The following is a 19,061-nucleotide window of genomic DNA, read 5'->3' as shown; positions in this document are numbered from 1 at the left end:
TTCTCCATATTTATGCTGAAAATACAGTTATACTGAAAAAGCTACAGCATACAAAGGACCGATTTGGCAAAGGAGCAGATAATTTAAGAGACATTTCCTCCTCCTACATATTAAAAAAGTTTTCCAATGAATATTTATCAATGCTTTAAAAATGCCACCCATTGTACCGTGGAGCACACCTGTGTAAAAGCAGTTTATAGCTAATAATTTTTAACTTTCCTTGACTTTGCTGACATACTTTAGCAATGCTCACGATGTATGCCACCAGCTCACCTTTACAGTGTGAAATGAGAATCTCTGAGATCATTGGGATAATAATGTTGACTACATTTCTATGGTATCTTTGAACTCAAATAGGAGAGAAAAGGCCTGGGAAATGGTTTTCAACAAAGACAAACGTGGGACACGTTATCATGGTGAATCCACTGCAAAGGCCAAACTGCAGGTCTCTGAAAGGTAGGGTCTATATGGCCTCCTGCCTCACCAGTTAATCAACTGCTACCTCTGCGAAAGATGAGAATACCATCCACACTGTTTCCCACACCTGCAATCAGGATTTTAATGACAATTTAATCTAGAGTACTAAACAAAAAATCCCCAGATTTAAAGAACACAGCATACCAAGTATACCATATAAATTTCCTTTGGCTACTTTTTTTTTTTCTTTTTTAAATCACACAGTCATGCACATATGAGATAAAATACATGGAACCTAATTGACTGAAATAAAGAGAATGGTAAATAATATTACACTGAACAACTACAGCTACACTGTCCGATACAGTAAACTCCAGTCACATGTGGCTATTTAAAATTAAATTACATTAAAATTCAGTTCCCCATTCACTCTAACTTCATTTCAAGGGTTCAATATGTGTTCACATATAACTAGTAGCTACTATATTGAACAGCACAGACAGAACATTTCTGCCATTACCAAAAGTTCCTTTGTACAGTCCTGGGATAGAGGAAATATCCAAAAGAAAAATGTTGGTAACCAACATGTTTCTATCACTATATGGGACCAAAAAGTTACCCTTTTTGGCTTGAAATAAACATCTGAATTCACTTCACTTTCAAACCATGGATGAAGACTGGTTTGAGTGTCAAATTCACTTATTGGTAACTCTCCACTGACAGTACAACTTGACAGCACACTTCTATGACACAGGCTTACTTCCCTGCATTATTTATTCTTCAACTCAAGCTGATGACATATAACCAAAGCTGAAACCACTTAGGCTCCAGGTCTGTAAATCTCATCTCAGGTGCTTCTTTGGGAAACTACTATTTTGCACGCAAGGTAACCTTTTTTTTTTTCTTTCATCATTCTCATTCCTATTCCATGACAGTTTCCTAGTGCCAAAAGTCAAACACCTTTGTTAATCTCAGGACTCCAAGTATCCAGATTTGGCTCTAAACAGGCTTCCTACTATTTCTAAGTAGCAGCAATTACATATATTAAGATACTACCCAATAGTATGAAAATGTCTTATGCTTGAAGAGGATGCATTCCAACAATGAGCCTCTGTGTCAGAAATTTCATTATCAGAAATAGAAGGAAAAAAAATTAGGAGGAAAGTAGCAGACACCACTGACACATCCAGAACATCAATTAAATGGGGGAGAAGGGTTTTAGCATAATATTTTAAAAGACTAACTGAACTGTAAATGCACTGGGAAACCCAAGATCTGGAAGTTCTGGGGCAGAGGGAAAGGAAGAAGCCAATAGTGCTCAGGCCTGAAATGCCTGGCCACCTGCAGGGCAGTCTGGACTGGGCAGGCTGGGGCAGGTCTGGCTTTGAGTCCCAGAGGAACCTCACAGAGTGGGGCACTTCCCTTTGGAGCTGACTGGTCAGGCCCTGGCCCTTCCTGTCCTGAATGACATTCCCCCAAATGAAGATAACCGTGCAATCTTCCAGGGAGTTTGTCTGGTTTAACTACTCCCTCTCGTGCCAGAATTGAGGAATGGGGATGGATGATGTCAGATTTAGCCCTTGGGGTAAGAAAGCAAAAGAAAAGGTCCCGAGAAACTTCAAGTGTGAGGGTGTTTGTGGGGCAGGGTCACCAATGGAGGAGGGTGCAGTGGAGGAGAGCTGAGAGGAGAAAAAGATTAACATTAAACACAAATGAAACTGATTTCCTGATTTTGTTGGGCCTGGAACCTATTCAACTATTAACTGACAAAGGGGGCTATATTCTTGTAGGATGTAGTGGTAACACTCACTTGCATGGTTTAAGATGTTTTATTTTATTTTAAACACAACTGACTTAATTATCAAAGAACAGAGTATAATACATTTTGAACAAAGGAGTGCCCCTGGAGTTTTCCAAGGACTACAAAAGAACTAAGACAATGGGAGAAAGATGCAACATGGAACATCAGAAGTGAACCTACACTGAACCCAAAAGGATCTAAATATTTTGCAATATTTTGCAATAAAATTTTTATACACGGTTCAAGAAAATGTTGGAAAGGGACAGAAAAACACTGAGAGAAAAACAGACAACCTGATTTTGCCAAAATCACCTACGCTAAATATATTCAATGTCAAAGTAAACCATCCAGCCTTGAGAAAAGTAACACTATCTTTTTTTTTTTTTTTTTTTTTTAATTTATTTATTTTATTTATTTTTGGCTGTGTTGGGTCTTTGTTTCTGTGCGAGGGCTTTCTCCAGCTGTGGCAAGCGGGGGCCACTCTTCATCACGGCGCGCGGGCCTCTCACTATCGCGGCCTCTCTTGTTGCGGAGCACAGGCTCCAGACGCGCAGGCTCAGCAATTGTGGCTCACGGGCCCAGCCGCTCCGCGGCACGTGGGATCCTCCCAGACCAGGGCTCGAACCCGTGTCCCCTGCATTAGCAGGCAGACTCTCAACCACTGCGCCACCAGGGAAGCCCAACACTATCTTTAAGTGTCCATTATTAACAGATGTGGAAGTGGCATTAAAGTACTGCTACATCTGTCTTGGAGTTGTCTAAAGTCTCACAGTGTCTGATTAACGATCAAATAATGAGGTTTTCTACCTTTAGGAGAGGTGCTAATTTTAAAAGTGAAGGTGATGCAAATCCACCTACAGAAATATTTAAAATAGAAAGTAAGGGAATAGATGGAGTAGGGTGGAGAACTTTAGACATTTAGCACTCAAGGGGCCAAAAGATACTGAATGTACCCCAATGTCCTTTGTTAACTGAGACGGAACGTCACTGTGGAAATGGCCTGGGCTAGAAGACAGTGGCGTGGCTGCTGGTCCAAGCACAGTACCCAAGGAGGGAACAACGTGCCCCAGATGCAGCCTCTCAGCTCCTCATCTGAATGATGGGGATAAGAAGGTGCCCTTCCTGCCTAACCGAAAGCCCATGTTCATGGATGGCCATTAGGGACAACAAGGAGCACGTGCAGCCACAGGAAACATGCCAACAAGAGAAGCAACCTCAAGAGGCAGCAAGAGCATGCGCGCACCGCGAACCCAGCTGGAGGACCCAGCAGAGAAGGAAAACCTATAGTGCAACACAACAGGAAAAGGATCACGGAGTATCCTCCAGGAAAAGGATCGTGGAGTATCGAGGATACCACTGTACTTAGTCCTCTAGCTTCCACAAGAGTGAAAAAGGAGAGGAAAAGAGGAAGAAAAAAAAAAACTGTGTGGCATCTATGAAGGAAGTAGCATTCCTTCTGAAGTGAAACTGCTTTATAAGGGGTTTCAGAAGCTGCTCAGCAAAAAACTGCATGCTAGAGACCTTGATTTCTAAACAGTGCTGCCTTGTTTTCATGTATTCCTCTCAGTTAATCTCCACAAAAACTCTGTGAAATGAGCAGGACAGATATCAGTATTACCATGTCACAGATGAGAAAAACAAGGCTCAGAAAGTTGAAGTGCTTTGTCCTAAGCCACAGGGTAAGTGTCGAAGTGCACACTCACCAACCCCTCATGAAAATTATGGCTGTTAAGCCTCCATGTTCTAGAATACTGAGTTTGACTTACCTAGAAAATAACAAAAGTGTCCAAGGAAGGTGACATTTCTTGAGAAAACCGAAGAAGAGAGATGTTTGTGCAGTATTTCCTTGGGTGGAAACGATAACGATCTACCTGGAATCATAAATGATCTACCTGGTGGCGTGGCCAGGCAACAAGAAGCACCTGCCAAGGATGGAGCCCCTCCCTCCAACCCGCCCCCCAAACAAATGATGCTTTACCTTCTTTAATGCCGTGGTTTCAAATCTGCCTCTGCCTTCAAGGTGGGCCCCTCAAGCTTCCTCTTACATGCAAGTGAGCCTCAGCTCCACAGACACTAGATTTTGGCGAAGGCACCAGAAACTAGTCCCTCCACTTAGCTGGGTAAGGGAACTCCAGGCTTTCACTCTCTAAGAATGAGACTATGGCTCTCAGATTTGGGACAGAGATGGTGAAATTTGGTTAGGTCTTGAGGAAACTAAGCAGAAATGGGAAGTAAAATCAAGAAAAAAGAAGGGCAAATAAAATTACAGTACAACACTACAGTTTCTTAGAGCATTTCTCAAACCTTAGAATTCATCATATTATCCCAGGAGCTTAATAACAGTGATGATTCTCTGTCTCCACTCCCAAAAATTCTGTATCAAATGTGGGGCGGGACCTGGAAAGTGCATTTTTAAGAAGCTTTCTGGGTAATTCGGTTCCAAATAGTCCATAAACCCCAGTATGAAAAATAGTCTTGGAACTTTCAAGGAGAAAGGCCAATTAATTGGAAGGATTTAATCAGTGTCTTAAAATGAGCACTAAAAAACCAGAGAAGCACATGGGCAAAGTGCTGCAGACAAGCACCCAGGGCCTACAATTGATTTGTACATTTCACATGTAAATGCTCTGAGTGGAGAATCATATGCATGTGGTATGACAGAACCGCTGAAGAGGAAAAGTGCTTCTGGGTCTGAGATGGGGGTTTTCAACTCCACACGGGATAAAGAAAGTATGGTTAGCACACAAAAATAAGGATGTGTTTACATCACATTTCTAACCGATGAGAGCAAGTTCTGATGCAGTGGGAAGACTGTGAATTCAGAAGTCTGCTTTTCAACTCTGCCATTTGACAGAGTCATTTGCCTCTCTAGCTTCCAAACTTTAAATGGAGACTACAACCTACCTCAAGAGACAGTTGTCAAGAGTGAATAATTATAACATATTTTAATAAAGCCCCCTGTAAACTGTAATGCATCAAACAACAAAAAACAGCATAATGATAAAGAACTGGAGGTTACTAACTTTCTTAAACACTGATGGCAAGCTTTTTGTAGGCATCTTGCTGAGAAGTTAGCAGAGATGGCAGATTAAGTGTTACAAAGCCCAGTGGCATGCCAGAAAGAAGTGGGAAACAGCTGACTGGTGAAATCAGGAGAATTTACAGAACATTCCAAAGGAATGTGGGCAAACATCCTTTTCTCCAATGGTGGCAAAGGGTGAGGAAGAAAGGAGAGAAGGCTCAGCACTCCAGGGTATAGTCTATTTTACACAAATTACTGCTAGTAAAGTGTCGAAGGTGTTTGTTGCACTTAGGCTAAAGTCACAGCGAGAGCCCAGCAACTTCTTACTCAACTGCTGCCCATGGCAGTGACCTGGGACTTCTGCTCCAAGCACATGGCGATCTTACACTAAGAACTCCGGAGAGGATGTGTGTGGGCCTCTCCAAAGAGGGCTGGGCCAGGAAAAGGGACAGTGGCCTACCTGTGTGTCCAGGAATCTGGGGCTTGGCTTAGCTTCTTTTGGACAAGGAAGAATACGTGCCCTGTGGACTTGTCTGTTTCTGAAGGGGGCTCATAGTGAGGGACAGAAGGTGGCATCTCCCACTGCAATTCACTCTGAAAAATGTCAATCTTTTTTCAGTTCAATGAGGAGACAAAGACACAGACCCAAACAGAGGGTGAGGGGAACAAATGCCCATAGAGGCCTGATGTGGCAGTAGCAGTGGCCAGCCTGGCTAAGGAATGGGGAAGAAGCCAGTTCAGTTCTGGAGGTCAGGTGGGAAAACTGGAAAGGAAACAGGTTAGCTAGAATTTCTGATTCCCTCCTGTATCCCTCAAACCCTATGTCCCACCCTGAGCTTGTCTGTTTAATCAGAAGTTTTACTTTGCTTATATAAAAAGTCCTTTTAAAATGAAAGAAGTGGGAAGGTTATTTGCTATGTTAGGTCAAGAAAAAGCTTTTGAGCATAGAGACATTTTTTCTTTAATATCCTGCTCATCAAGGTGTCCTGCTAGTGATGGTGGGTCCTCATACATCATAAAAGAAAACCATCTGATCACCTTTTAGTTCTATGATATACCTGGCGACATCTATGTGACTAGCATTCCATGCAGTAAAGAATTATAATGACAAGTAAGGATGCATGTCCTAAAGGGCGTCTTAAAAGAAAATATACCTCAAATATGAAAAAAGTAGTATCTAGTCTTAAAAGGTATACAGGCTATACCTTAGTACATCATGTACAATTATAGAAAACAAGGGGAATGAGCATAGAAAATATAAGCAGGCCAGAGAGGGTGGAACAAGAGTCCAAATCCAAATGTAATGCTATGAAAATGAAGAATCTGTGTCCACTTTAGAGGGAAATATGATATAAAAACAAATTGAGAATGAAAGCAGAGTACTGTGAAAAGAATTTGGACATGACTATGAGAAAGTGATATATATTTTATGAAGCAGTTATTTCTGAGGTCAATTTCCCTATGCATTAGTTATGTGATTCCCACCATTAAAATAAACAAAGCTGGATATAAAGAAAATAAAGATATTTTGAAGATGTTTCAGTAAAACAGAAGAATGGAAGTTTAACAGGGAAGCCATATGTAATGTTGTATAGAACAAACTGAATTATAGCTAACATGAAACTCTATGGCAGGAAAAACAGCCTTTGGCCAAGAGAAGGGGGTGAGGAACAGGTCACAGACAGCCGACTGGCCTCTGAAATGCTACAGCAACAGGTTTTCAAATTAGCTATTAGCAACTTGGGGTGGGCCCGGAGGGAATCTACTGCCGTAAACACAACGATGAATGGGTTCTTTTCAAAGAAAAGGGGAATGAGGAGAAAAGAAGTGTGACCTTGGAACAGCAAATGCTATTTATGTGAGAAAGGAGTAAGTCAATTAATCAATAGGGTATATGTGAAAAGAAGAGGACCCAAGAGGTGACAGAAAGACAATAAAATTTACTACATTCCTAAGAAAATGATATGTTAACAGTAGCAGAAATTGGGTAAGTTTGGTTGCAGAGAAACAGTTTTGAATATGCAAATCTAACAAGCATATAACTTAAATTACTGTAAGGCTCAAATATGCCACTACCTGTGAAACCATCTGTTAAATGTCAAGTCTGTGCATCTGTCAGGCAGGAGGTTACTGAGGGCGATGGCCAGGTCGACATAGCTGTAACCCAGAGACATTTAATAGCTTTCTAAGCCAAGCTGTCTTCCTGCTCTGCCCAGGAAATCCTGGCAAATGTTGGTAACAGCAATATGGTAACAACTGTTTAACTTGAACTGTAATCATTTTTCATTTACCTGTCTACCACCCCGTTTGCCAGAAGTGCTAATAAGCAGAGGAGTGGTTATTGAAGCAGAGGAGAGGAGAAGCAGAGGCCATGAATAACCCATCACCTGGAGCATTAGCTCCTGGACACCTAGTATCTGACTCTACTGGCAAACTGATTAAACACACCAGAGTTGAAAACACTCTATCTTCATTTAATTATCGAAAGTACATAATTACCTGTTTAAGAATATAAATGAGTTACTATTAGGAAGAAAGTTTAGGTCACTTAAGACTATTGGGAAATTAAAAATTCCAGTTGCTGGTTAAAATGGAAAGGAAAGAGTGCATACACAAAAGTAAAGGAGGAAGAAATACAGGTTAAAAATGATTTATAGAAAGAACTTTGAAACCAATGAAAACAGTAACTTTTCCTTATTCCAGAAACAATTAAGAATGAGGTCAAGGGGCAATATGCTACATTAGGATTTACTTGCCTGTTTTTGACTTTTTTTTTTTTAAGAAATGTGATCCTGTTTTTACTCTAAAAAGTGACCATGTAAAAGTATGAGATTGTTTTACATTCTTCCTACATAGAAAGTGTAGACAGACATCTTCAAGGAGTGAAAGAGCTTAAAAGAAAAAGTCTGTGAATCTATAACAAAAACAATAACTTAGTCAATTTTGCTTAAAAACTCATTAGCTATGTGCATTTTTCTGTATGTATATCATACGCCAATAAAAAGTTAAAAAAATCATTAGTTAAAATACAAATGAAACTGTCTAAATAAATCCTGAAAAACAAAATGTTTTGACAGGGATTTCAGAGTAATAGAAGACAAAGAAAAAACCAGAATAATGCTAACGGATTAGCACATTTCATGAGGCTAAAGAACCCAATAATGCTGGTGATTAAGTTACTGGGACTGGAAAACTGAAAAATGAATCTTCCTGGTGGTTACAGGTACTCTTCCTCACGATGACATTAGCAAGTAATAACTGACTTTTAAAAAGCCAAAAACATACTGGAAAACAACTCCCTTCCCTGATACCAGAAAATGAAAGCTTAGTTGTAGATTTACACCCATGGTAATGATGTCTTTCTCCCTCCAGTTCTTACAAGAAGCATCCCTGGGCCTGCCCGGGTATCCACCACCCCAGACCTCCCAGAACCACTAGACTCAGCACACTTGGGAATTCCACTAACCCTGGTGGGCTGGGTGGAAACGAAGTTTGTTTCTCCTGGTCCTACAAAGATTGGACTGTTCTGGGAATGCATTAATGTCCCTCACTTCCACAACGGTCCCACTACAGGATGAAGATGTCCAGAATTTATGGTGCTGGATCCAAACAAGAAAGCAGAAAAATATAACTGAGGTGCAGACCACATCCATACCAGCCAAATCTCCACGGGAACTGAGATTTCAGGACTTTGTGTAATCAGTCTTCTCTTTACCACACTGCATATTTGGGGTATGTTTCCCACTAGTAACCCAATTCCTATAGTACAAGTGATTTTTATCTGGGCTATATTGATATGACCTGGAGTTCCATCTTTAGCCATGACACACATGTGAGAAAAAAAAGTTGACTAATGTTTGTTAAAGCTGATAGTATTTTATTTTTGTCAATTTAAACACTTACCTCTTTGACGCTATGTGTTACTGCCCATATTAAAAAAACTCTTGACATCACCTGGAAAGAAGTCAGGACAACAGAAGATGGAACAATTCCTGAAAGAAATTTTAGGATGGGTAAATAAATGTATTGTACTAAGTTTCAAAATGTAATAGATTTTCTAAAACATCCAAATTTTAATGTTTAAAGCCAAAACCATCATGAGCAACTGAAACTTATCTACATTGCTATATAGACTATGTTTTTCTATGTAGTCAATACTAAAACTTTTTTCCTCCCTCAAAACAATAAAATTGTTAATGGCAATAGCAAACCATAGAATCTAGGTACCTTTCGTAGGTCTTTCAAAACCACTTATACAGGTAGAGAAAATAAAACCACTGCTTAACCTTTAAAATTAGACGTTGAAAGTTCCTTTTGCAATATGCGTTTCAAATATGAACAGGCAACTATGGAAGGAAAATCAATGGTATTTATGTCACTGGAATATTGGAAGCTCCTGGATATCAGACTTGATATGATATACTATCTAATGGTTAAGTTGGCATCTTTTATAACCCACTTGAAGATTCTGCCAACAAGTGGACAAAATCAAAGTTTATATACCATTTCTTCTTACTTTGTTCTTAACAGTAAGCATTGGTACAATTATCTTCCCAATGTTCTCAAGTTATAACACTGGAATCATGTTTAGTTATTTTAGATAATCATCAAGTTCTGCTAAGTTTACATTTCTTTGGCTTCTCCCTTCAGTTCCTACAACCACAATCTAGAGACCAGCCACCACCATTATATAAAATTCTTCCCTCCTTTAATTCATCTTAAACCCAGCAATAAGTCATTATCTGAAAACATTCTCCTATCTTTGTAACTTTACACTGGCAAGGAACTGCTACAAAAATAAAATCTGGGAGCAGAATTACGGGTATGCAGTCCAGTAGCCCCTCCATCATTTCTCTCTGGTCTTACTGCTACCAGCAACTAGACTTACCAACTTCCTGGACCTGTCAAGTTGCACGTGGGCAACTGCACACCTGCCAGGAACCTCTCACCACGGGTTGTAAATTCTTCTTCCGCTTTAAAACTAACCTCATCTTCAATACATTCAGTGGACTATCCCTGATCAATTTTCATTCTCCTAAGCCCTCTAAAATACACTCAGACTTCTAGACATTTATATAGCTGGACAAACTACAACTTGCCAAAAGACCATGTGCAAATCATACAAAGCTCTATAGGTTTGGCTATGAAAGAAAATTATATCTTAGAATGAGTTTTAAAGAAGATCTGGGCTTTGAAGAGGTAGGGTTTGGTTCTCAAAAGCAAGTAAAATGGACATGTCAAGCACAATGCTTGGCATATAAAGATGCTCAATAAACCTCTGTAGAATGAATAAAAGAAAACTATAAATGTATGGACATATAAATCAATAGAATAGAACTGAGAGTCCAGAAATAAACCCTCACATTTACAGTCACTTGATTTTCAACTAGGGTGCCAAGACAAGTCAACGGAAAAATATTTATCTTTTCAACAAATGGTGCTGGGACAATTGGATATCCACATGCCAAAGAATGGATGGAGCTGGGATACTTTCTTACACCATATATAAAAAGTTACTCAAGATGGATCAAAGACCTAAATGTAAGAGGTAAAATTATAAAACTCTTGGAATAGAGTTATTTACATAGATGTAAATTTTGTGACCTTGGATTAGGCAATGGTTTATTAGATATGATACCAAAAGCACAAGAAAAAAAAGAAGGGCTTTATTAAAATAAAAAGCTTATGTGCTTCAAAGGATACCATCAAGAAAGTGAAAAGAAAACCCCCAGATAGGAGAAAATATCTACAAATATATATAATAAGGAAATATATACAAAATATATAAAGAACTCATAATTCAACAATAAAAAAAAGTACCCAATTTAAAAATGGCAAAGAATTTGAATAGACATTTTTCCAAAGAAAATATGCAAATGGTCAATAAGCACATGAAAAGGTGCTCAGCATCATTAGGGAAATGCAAATTCAAATCATAATGAGATACACTTCACGCCCACTAGGATGGCTATCATTAAAAAGACAAATAATAACAAGTGGTGGTGAGGATGTGGGGAAGTTGGAACCCTCATGCACTGCTGATGGGATTAGAAAGTGGTGCAGACACTCTAGAAAACAGTCTGCCTCAAAATGTTAAATACAGAATTACCCTATGACCCAGCAATTCCACTCCTAGGAATATATACACCCAAGAGAAATGAAAACATATGCCCACACAAAAACTTGTACATGAATGTTTGTAGTGGTATTCATAATAGCCAAAAAGTGGAAATATTAAAAATGTCCATCAACAGATGAATGGATAAATAAAATGTGGCAAAGCCATACAAGGGGACATTAGAAATAAAATAAATAAAAAGTAATAAATAATAAATAAAAGGAAATGAAGTAATGATACATGCTACAATATTAATGAACCTTAAAGCATTATGCTCAGTGAGGAAGCCAGTCACAAAAGATTACATGTTGTATGATTCAATTTACATGAAATGTCCAGAGTCGGCAAAATTATAGAGACAGAAAGTAGATTAGTGGTGACCTGGGACTGGAAGGTTAGGAAGAAAATGGAGAGCGACTGCCAGTAGGTACAGGGTTTCTTTCTGGGGTGATGAAAATGTTCTAAAATTGATTATCGTGATGGTTGCATAACTGTAAATATTGAACTGTACATTCTAAATGAATGAATTGAATGATATATGAATAAACCTTTTATTTAAAAATATGTACGAATGAAGTACAGAGCCTGATGATATAATATGTAATACTGCCAAAGAGGCTAATTAGTGAGTCAAACATTAAGTGTATATACTTAGCCAGATCGCATTTCAGATAAGAAAAACTAAAAAAGATTGACAAACAAAAGTTTTCCTAAATGAGTTATTAAGCACTTGCCACTCAAGGAAAGATCACCACTCTTTCTAGCTTCTTTTTTTTTTTAACTCAAAGACCAGCTCATCACATAAAAACATGATTTTTTTTTCCTTTTATTTCTGCTCTTTCTTTTTTTTACCACTGAAACAATGGGCTAGACTGCTAACGGTCTGAGCAGTGCTCCAGGGCTGCTGCTATATTTGGGTAGGGATCAAAAATGTCCAGGATCTGGACCTCAGATTTCCAAGTTCAAAAATCTAATTTTATGCCACTCATGAGCAAGAACTAGGCTCTTGGGAGACTGACTCATTAGTCAAATCCTAGTTAATAAACCAAAATGTCAATTTATTCACTTGTAATAGAGGCACAGCCTTTGTAATTACTAAATGACTGGGATTTTAGAGACCCTCATCTAGGGGTGCTTTTTTCTGCTGTCAAAATCAGCATGCTTTGTAAGTGTGACTTTAAACAGAGGCATTTGGGAGATCTGAAGATGAATATCACAATTCAGTTACATACAGCTTTATTAATTATCCCTTCTCTACTATAAAGCTCCCTTTTCTAGGAAACATGAATATTTATATATGTTTCCCTTTCAAAAGTGCTGAACAAAAATTATCTGATTGTTTTCCTTAAAAGTAAGTTTTGGTAACCAAAAACAAAGATTTACTCTTCTGGTAAATCTCCCACCAGTCTTTTCTTCTAAGTATATTTTTAAATACAGTTCAACTTCTATTGTTTATACTCTTTGTGGTTTGCTTTCCTCATTTAACATTTTAAGAAATTTTCTATCTTACAACATATTCTTCAAAATTTTTAACTTGATTCATAATATTCCTTTGAGTTGAATATATTTGTTTACCTATTCTCCTTCTGTGAGACATTTAAATTGCTCCAATTTTTTTTTAAACATCTTTATTGGAGTATAATTGCTTTAGCTCCAATTTCTTGATACTATAAATGAAGTAATGCAGTATTACAAATAACACTTAAAATTTTTTGAGGCTTAGACCTTTTAAAAAAGGATTATTTCCTTGGGACAGTTCCCAGAGGTATAACTGCTAGGTCAAATGGCATGAATGCCTTTAAAGCTCTTGAAATATACCGCCAAATTGCTTTCCAAAAAGTTCGTATCAATATACACTCCCACCAGCAGCATATAAGAGTGCCTGCTTTAGCACAGCCCCAGCAGTAAATTTAAATCTTAGTAAGTTAGGGAATAAAAAGCCAATCGATGCTTTCTAATTTGATGCAGATGCAGAGATGTTTCTGGCTTTGCCTGCAGGTGCTTCTGCATTCCCTATCCAGGGAATCTGCCTAGTTAGGCACCTGAATTTTTTCCAAGTGATGCCATCCATACCAACTCTCACTTAGCTTCTATAGCATATGAACCTACCTCAACCAGTCACCCAGCAAATAGCACTTCTGGCCCTCACCTGACAGCCCAATCTCAAAATGCCTTCTCTAACAGATCAGTAAAAAGGCCAGTGGGAGGAACGAACTCTTTCATAGGGAAGACCATCTGAAGTCCAGGAGCTCCAAGTTTATCCTTGGATTCAAGCCAGACAAACAACAGAGGGCCACACAGATGAAACATATTAGTTTAGCTCTGAAAAGAACTGACATCACTGAGTTGGGTTTATTGTTATCATCAGGTCGGTTTCATAAGAACTGGTTAAAAAATTATTACCTTATTTGCTGTAGGAATGGTATGCAGTGTAATATCCACCCTATCACTCAATGCCCCTTCTATAAAGCCTCAAGTGGGAAATTTGTTTAAAAACTTCATGTTAAGAAGTGTTTGCTCCTCTCCTCTCCTCTCATCATTCCTCTCCAATGATAAGAATTATATAACTCAGTTGCCCTTTTCAACTTGGTAGTCAGAAAGTTTCAAGCCAAATATGAAGTATACTACATTACTATATTTTGTGTTTAAGTTACCACAAATCCTTGTGGAATGAGGAATATAGATAGATAAGACAGACCAGATCCTCTTTCTTTTCTAGACTTCTTACAGTCAATCCCACTGTGTTAACATTTGTTATACCATTACCCTTTATTTGAATACAATGTTCATTAACATAGCATGTTTAAACTACCGAAACCGCACATTATTTTTATTGTTGACTGCTTCAATTGGTTGTTTCCAAATGACGGAGAGATTCTGCCATCTTATCAGTAAGCTATTACTAGATCAAAATTCATTCAAAATGATTACTAGATACCTATTATTTGTTAATTTAATTCAACAAACATTTTTGGAGTACCTACTCCATGCCAGGTACTGTTCTTCATGCTAGGGTTACAACAGTGAAGGAAATATCCCTGCCCTCATGAACTTACACTCTCAGGCTATAACTGATTTACTTTGGGATAGCTTTTATTTTTAGCACGTTTTCCCTGAAGCTGATGTGAGGCTACTAAACATTTGTAAATTGGAAAATGGCATGAGTACTTCTTGGTTTCAGAAAGATATCTCTGTCAGCAGTGTGAATCTTTGGCAAGGCAAGGTTATACACTGAGAAACAATTATGAGAATTTATGTTGAAAAGGCAGTGAACTTTTGAAGCAAAACACTGGCAGATAAAAGAAACACAGGCACTTGTGTGAGTGCACATAATAAGTAAAAGCTGTATAAAGGGGATTTGGCAATCAGTTTCTTGTTTCTCCAGAACCAGGGCGCTCTGAGGACTCTCCAAACAGCTGAGCCCTGCAAAGCTGAGTAGCACTAGAAATCCTCCCTGCCTCGTGCAGCCCTCACAAGGGCCAGGGTAGTGGGATTGGGAGACTGGCTACATATGACCAAGACCAGGTTGCAAGTTAAGTACAGGAAAGGCAACACAGGCTGGGAGCAGAGTAGGATAGTGTTCAGACGGAGCCCACTACCAAAGCAAGAAAGGAGACACAAAGTTGGTGCCAGAAATTAAACTAAACGATGGAAACTGAAATCAGAATCTCCCTACCGAAATTCCAAACCGTTGAGCTAAAAGTAATAAACATTAAATAACAACAACAAAAATCACTAGCAGCAACCAGAAAGGAATGGGGTACAACTTTATGCCATATATTTTAAAAAGTGCTAGCCAAGAAAGGATTATTGCACACCTCCTGCTTTGTTCCTAACTCCCAAAAAGTGATATTGGTGAATCAACAAAATCGCAAGAATTTTCACTAACAGGCCTAGATTTGGAGAGAAACACAAATTTCTGACTGGAGTGTAACAGACGTGGAGGCTGGAAAGTGATGGGGAAGTAACTAACTGGGAGCCACCTCACAGAAAGGCTAACTAAGCCTTTCAGACCCCACAGAGTTAGAAGACTGGTACAAAGTTCCCTATGAGGACAGGATATACTTTCTACAGGGTTGAGGAATCCCAGGATGAAGCGATTAAATCTCAGAAGAGAAGGAAGAGCTCACGTGTTTTTAAATAAGTAATTCGTTCACACTGTTCAAAACTTTTAAAGTATAAAAAGATACACAGAGAAAAGTCTCCCTCCCAGTCCCATCCTACTACCACTCAGGTGCCTTTCCTACAGGCAACCAATTAATTTTTTGTCTATCATTCCAGAGATATATTTTAGGTATACAACAGCAAATAGGTAAGTCAATGTATAAAGATACATTTATACACTCTTTTTCCAATTTTTTCCATAGTGACAGTCTTTTCTTCTTTTAAAAATATCCTGATGATCTTTCTATAACAATACATGCATACACTGTTTTAATTACTGAGGCTTTATGTTTTAATATCTGTGTACTCTCCTAAGCCCTACCACCATGCCCTCAGTATGTAGAAAAATACATAAATCAGGAAAACCTTCATCCTTAAACTGTAGCTTAGAGGCGAAGACAACTGAATCTTAAATACTGTGGAAATGCAGTCAGGGAGGATTCAGTAATACAGCAAATAAAATGGCTGGACAGGGCTGCTTGCCCTTTAGCAAGACGAAAAGACATGGCAACCATATGAACATAATGCAAGAAAAAAACAAAAATAAAGCATGCATTGACGGCAGGAGGAGAATTCAGATAGATTCGAAGCACAAGAAGGATCTGAGGCACCACTGCTGACTTTTAAGATGGAGAGGCCATGTGCAAAGACTGGAGAGCAGCATCCAATTGCTGAGAGCAACCTCAGGCCAATAATCAGCAAGGAAACGGGACCTCAGCACTATAACCACAAGGAACTGAAATCTGCCAACAGCTTAGAAGCAGATTTTTCCCTAGAGTCTCCAGATAAGAACTCAGCCCAGCTGATACCTCGATTTTGGCCTTGTGAAATCCTAAGCAGAAAACACAGCTGAGCCCACTCAGACTTCTGACCTATAGAACTATGAGCTAATAAAAAGGTGCTGTTTTAAGCCAAAAAAAAAAAAATTAAATCAAGAATAAATAAAATAAAGCATGCATTGCATTTAGGGGAAAAGTCAAAGATTAAAGCAACTGGAAGGAAGATAATAATTACAGAAGACAAAGACAATCCAACACAAGAATAATTGTTATCCCCAAAGTAGAGAACCCAATATATGGAACAGAAAATGTATTTAAGGGTGTAATCCAAGAAATGAAAGAACTAAATTTGTACTGAAAGAATACACTGTTTCCCAGAAAACAACTGATAGTGAATAAGTAAAACCAAGAACTTTCTTGGTTAAAAAAATAATACTTTGGGATCCAGGAAAAAAAGCAAGTTACCTACAAACTGGCAAGAAAATCAGCCTGGCTTCAGACTTCTCCACAGCAACATTCAATGTCAAAAGACAATGAAGCAACACTACAAAGGTCTGAGGGAAAGAAAGTATGTTCAAGAATATTACACCCAGACAAGATGTCATTCTAGTGTAATGGCAAAAGGTAGACATCACTAAATATGAATGAACTTGTCACATAATGCCTATGTGACTGACCCTGAGAAACACAGGTTGTCAGAAATTCAGCCAAACAAGATATAAATCAAAATAAAGAACTCAGGAATGGAGAAGTCATGGCAAAAGGGCCCATAGTAGGCAATGAATCCATTCATATATAACATTAAGACAAAACAATTATGGTTATAGAACAGAGTATAAATGCTTATAGTTTGTAATATTATTAAATTAGTAACAATTTAAAAATGGAGTCAGGGAAGAAGAGATGGAAGAATTAAGAGATATTGCCTAAAATATTGTTAAATGTAATTCTAATCTAAATTTTTCATAATCTTTTTGTTAAACTTTAAGGGGCCTTTTAGTAAATAATATATCTCTCATGGTTAAAGGTTTTATACCATATTCTTTTTTACAAACTCAATAATTTTAATGAAAAATAGCATGTATAGCATAAGCTATATAACTTGATTTTTCTATCCATCTACTCTTTCTTCCTTATATTAATATATATGTGAAAAGAATGCTCCCTGGGATGATGTTTATCTAATATAAATGACGATTAGCACTACTGGTACAATTTTTTTAAAACTTTATGTACTTTTACACATTGTTTGAACTCATAAAAAACAGTTAAAAAATTTAAATTAATAAAATCATCATTCTTAACAAGAAATGAAACATTTGGCATCAGCAAAAGATAATTCTGGAATTGAACTAATTCCAATCTTAAATAGGAATTTTCTTAAATATTTTCTCTTAGAGTACAAGCTATTCTTAGGGAAACAGAAAATATTTCTGGCCAAAATGAAGAGAAGGGTGGGAGTATGAAATTCAAGGAGGAAGATGACTGGCTTCTTTTGTTTTTTAAAGAAGGATTGACAGAAGATCAATTTTCTTTTCTTTTTTTCCAGAACATAGAAAACTGGCCATGCCTCTTGGGCTTGCAGCACCTGACCCCCCCAGAAAGCAATTTTCAATATATTTATCATAACCACACTTACTTTATTGAGCTCTGAAAAAAGAAATTTGTGTCTTACACTGAAATCAACAGCAAAATTATGGTATTTATATGATAAGCTCTGGATTTATTTGAGATTGGCATTTCGAAAAGATATACTAAACTGTAAGACGGCATTACATTTTGTGTTAAAAGGATAATGTTACTAAGTGCTTATTTTTTACCAAATTGAAATGGATATAAAGGAAAGCATAAGAAATCAGGTACAATGATACTTCATGTGTCTAGCATTGGGAAAAACCGTGTAGTTAGAATGAAATCTTTTCCCTTTATGTGACAAAACTTTAAATACAGAGGGCATGTATACCCCAAATACGTGCTTTAGGGTCCAATCCAGCGACATGCTACTAGCAGTCAACTTACTCAAACTCAACAGTATGAACTCAACCAAAAGAAAATAAGATAGAAAAATAACTTCATGTGGGCAACTTTACCCAGCATTTCACAGTGTGAATGTGTGCACCGGAGTGAGTGGTGGTCTCAGGTCTCCTGGCCATGTTGATTGTGATTTTACTGTTCAAAGATAATATAATATTCATCTAATGAGGCCCTAAATGCGAGCCAATTATTTTATCCGGCATTCAAATGAAGGAAAAGTAAACACTTTCAACACTGGAGGGAAAAGTGCCTGTGCTGGACTCACTGAGAGTCGATACTAACTTGTACTGTTGTATGAACAATTTCAGGTGTTTTTCATTGGAATTTTATCTCTACATAAGCAATTCCACTTTAGGAGACAAAGCCACAGGATATATATAACACATCTTCATGGTTCATTAATTTTCCCTGAAATTCCAGGGGGAAATCCATTTTTACATTAAAACATAAAGAAGGGGACTTCAAAAGTGCTTCATATTTATGGCAAGTTATCTGGTCTTTACTCTCAAACCCCTGGAGAGTAACTATACTCCTCACAGATATTAGGCAGACTTGAGTAAAGCTGGAAAAGCACTATGATACATAACAAAAATATAAGGTAGGAAGTTGAGTGTATGGAAAAAGGGGTAGAAAAAAATCTCTTGAAACCATGGGAGAAACCAATACCTAAATGGATGTGGTGAAGGCCTGTACACTTGCTTGGGGCAGAACACAAACTTGGCTTAG

The 19,061-nt window shown here is 37.9% G+C and overlaps 1 protein-coding gene across 2 annotated transcripts in view; it reads right to left on the bottom strand.

Annotated features, from left to right (window-relative positions):
• HACD2 (3-hydroxyacyl-CoA dehydratase 2) overlaps positions 1 to 19,061 on the bottom strand; it is an 89,537-nt gene that overhangs the window by 20,684 nt on the left and 49,792 nt on the right. For both annotated transcript variants that reach the window (XR_450453.3, XM_007175637.2), the window contains exon 4: positions 9,144 to 9,232. Coding sequence is in view for 1 of the 2 variants with exons in the window: in XM_007175637.2 (XP_007175699.1) it covers positions 9,144 to 9,232 (89 nt within the window). In the remaining variant the exon portion in view is untranslated. The remainder of the gene's footprint in view (positions 1 to 9,143; positions 9,233 to 19,061) is intronic.

This window comes from Balaenoptera acutorostrata, chromosome 4, assembly GCF_949987535.1.
Source record: "Balaenoptera acutorostrata chromosome 4, mBalAcu1.1, whole genome shotgun sequence".
In the NCBI taxonomy this organism is placed as follows: Eukaryota; Metazoa; Chordata; class Mammalia; order Artiodactyla; family Balaenopteridae; genus Balaenoptera; species Balaenoptera acutorostrata.
The sequence above is the reverse complement of the archived record's forward strand: the minus strand, read 5'-3'. Positions and strand labels throughout refer to the sequence as shown.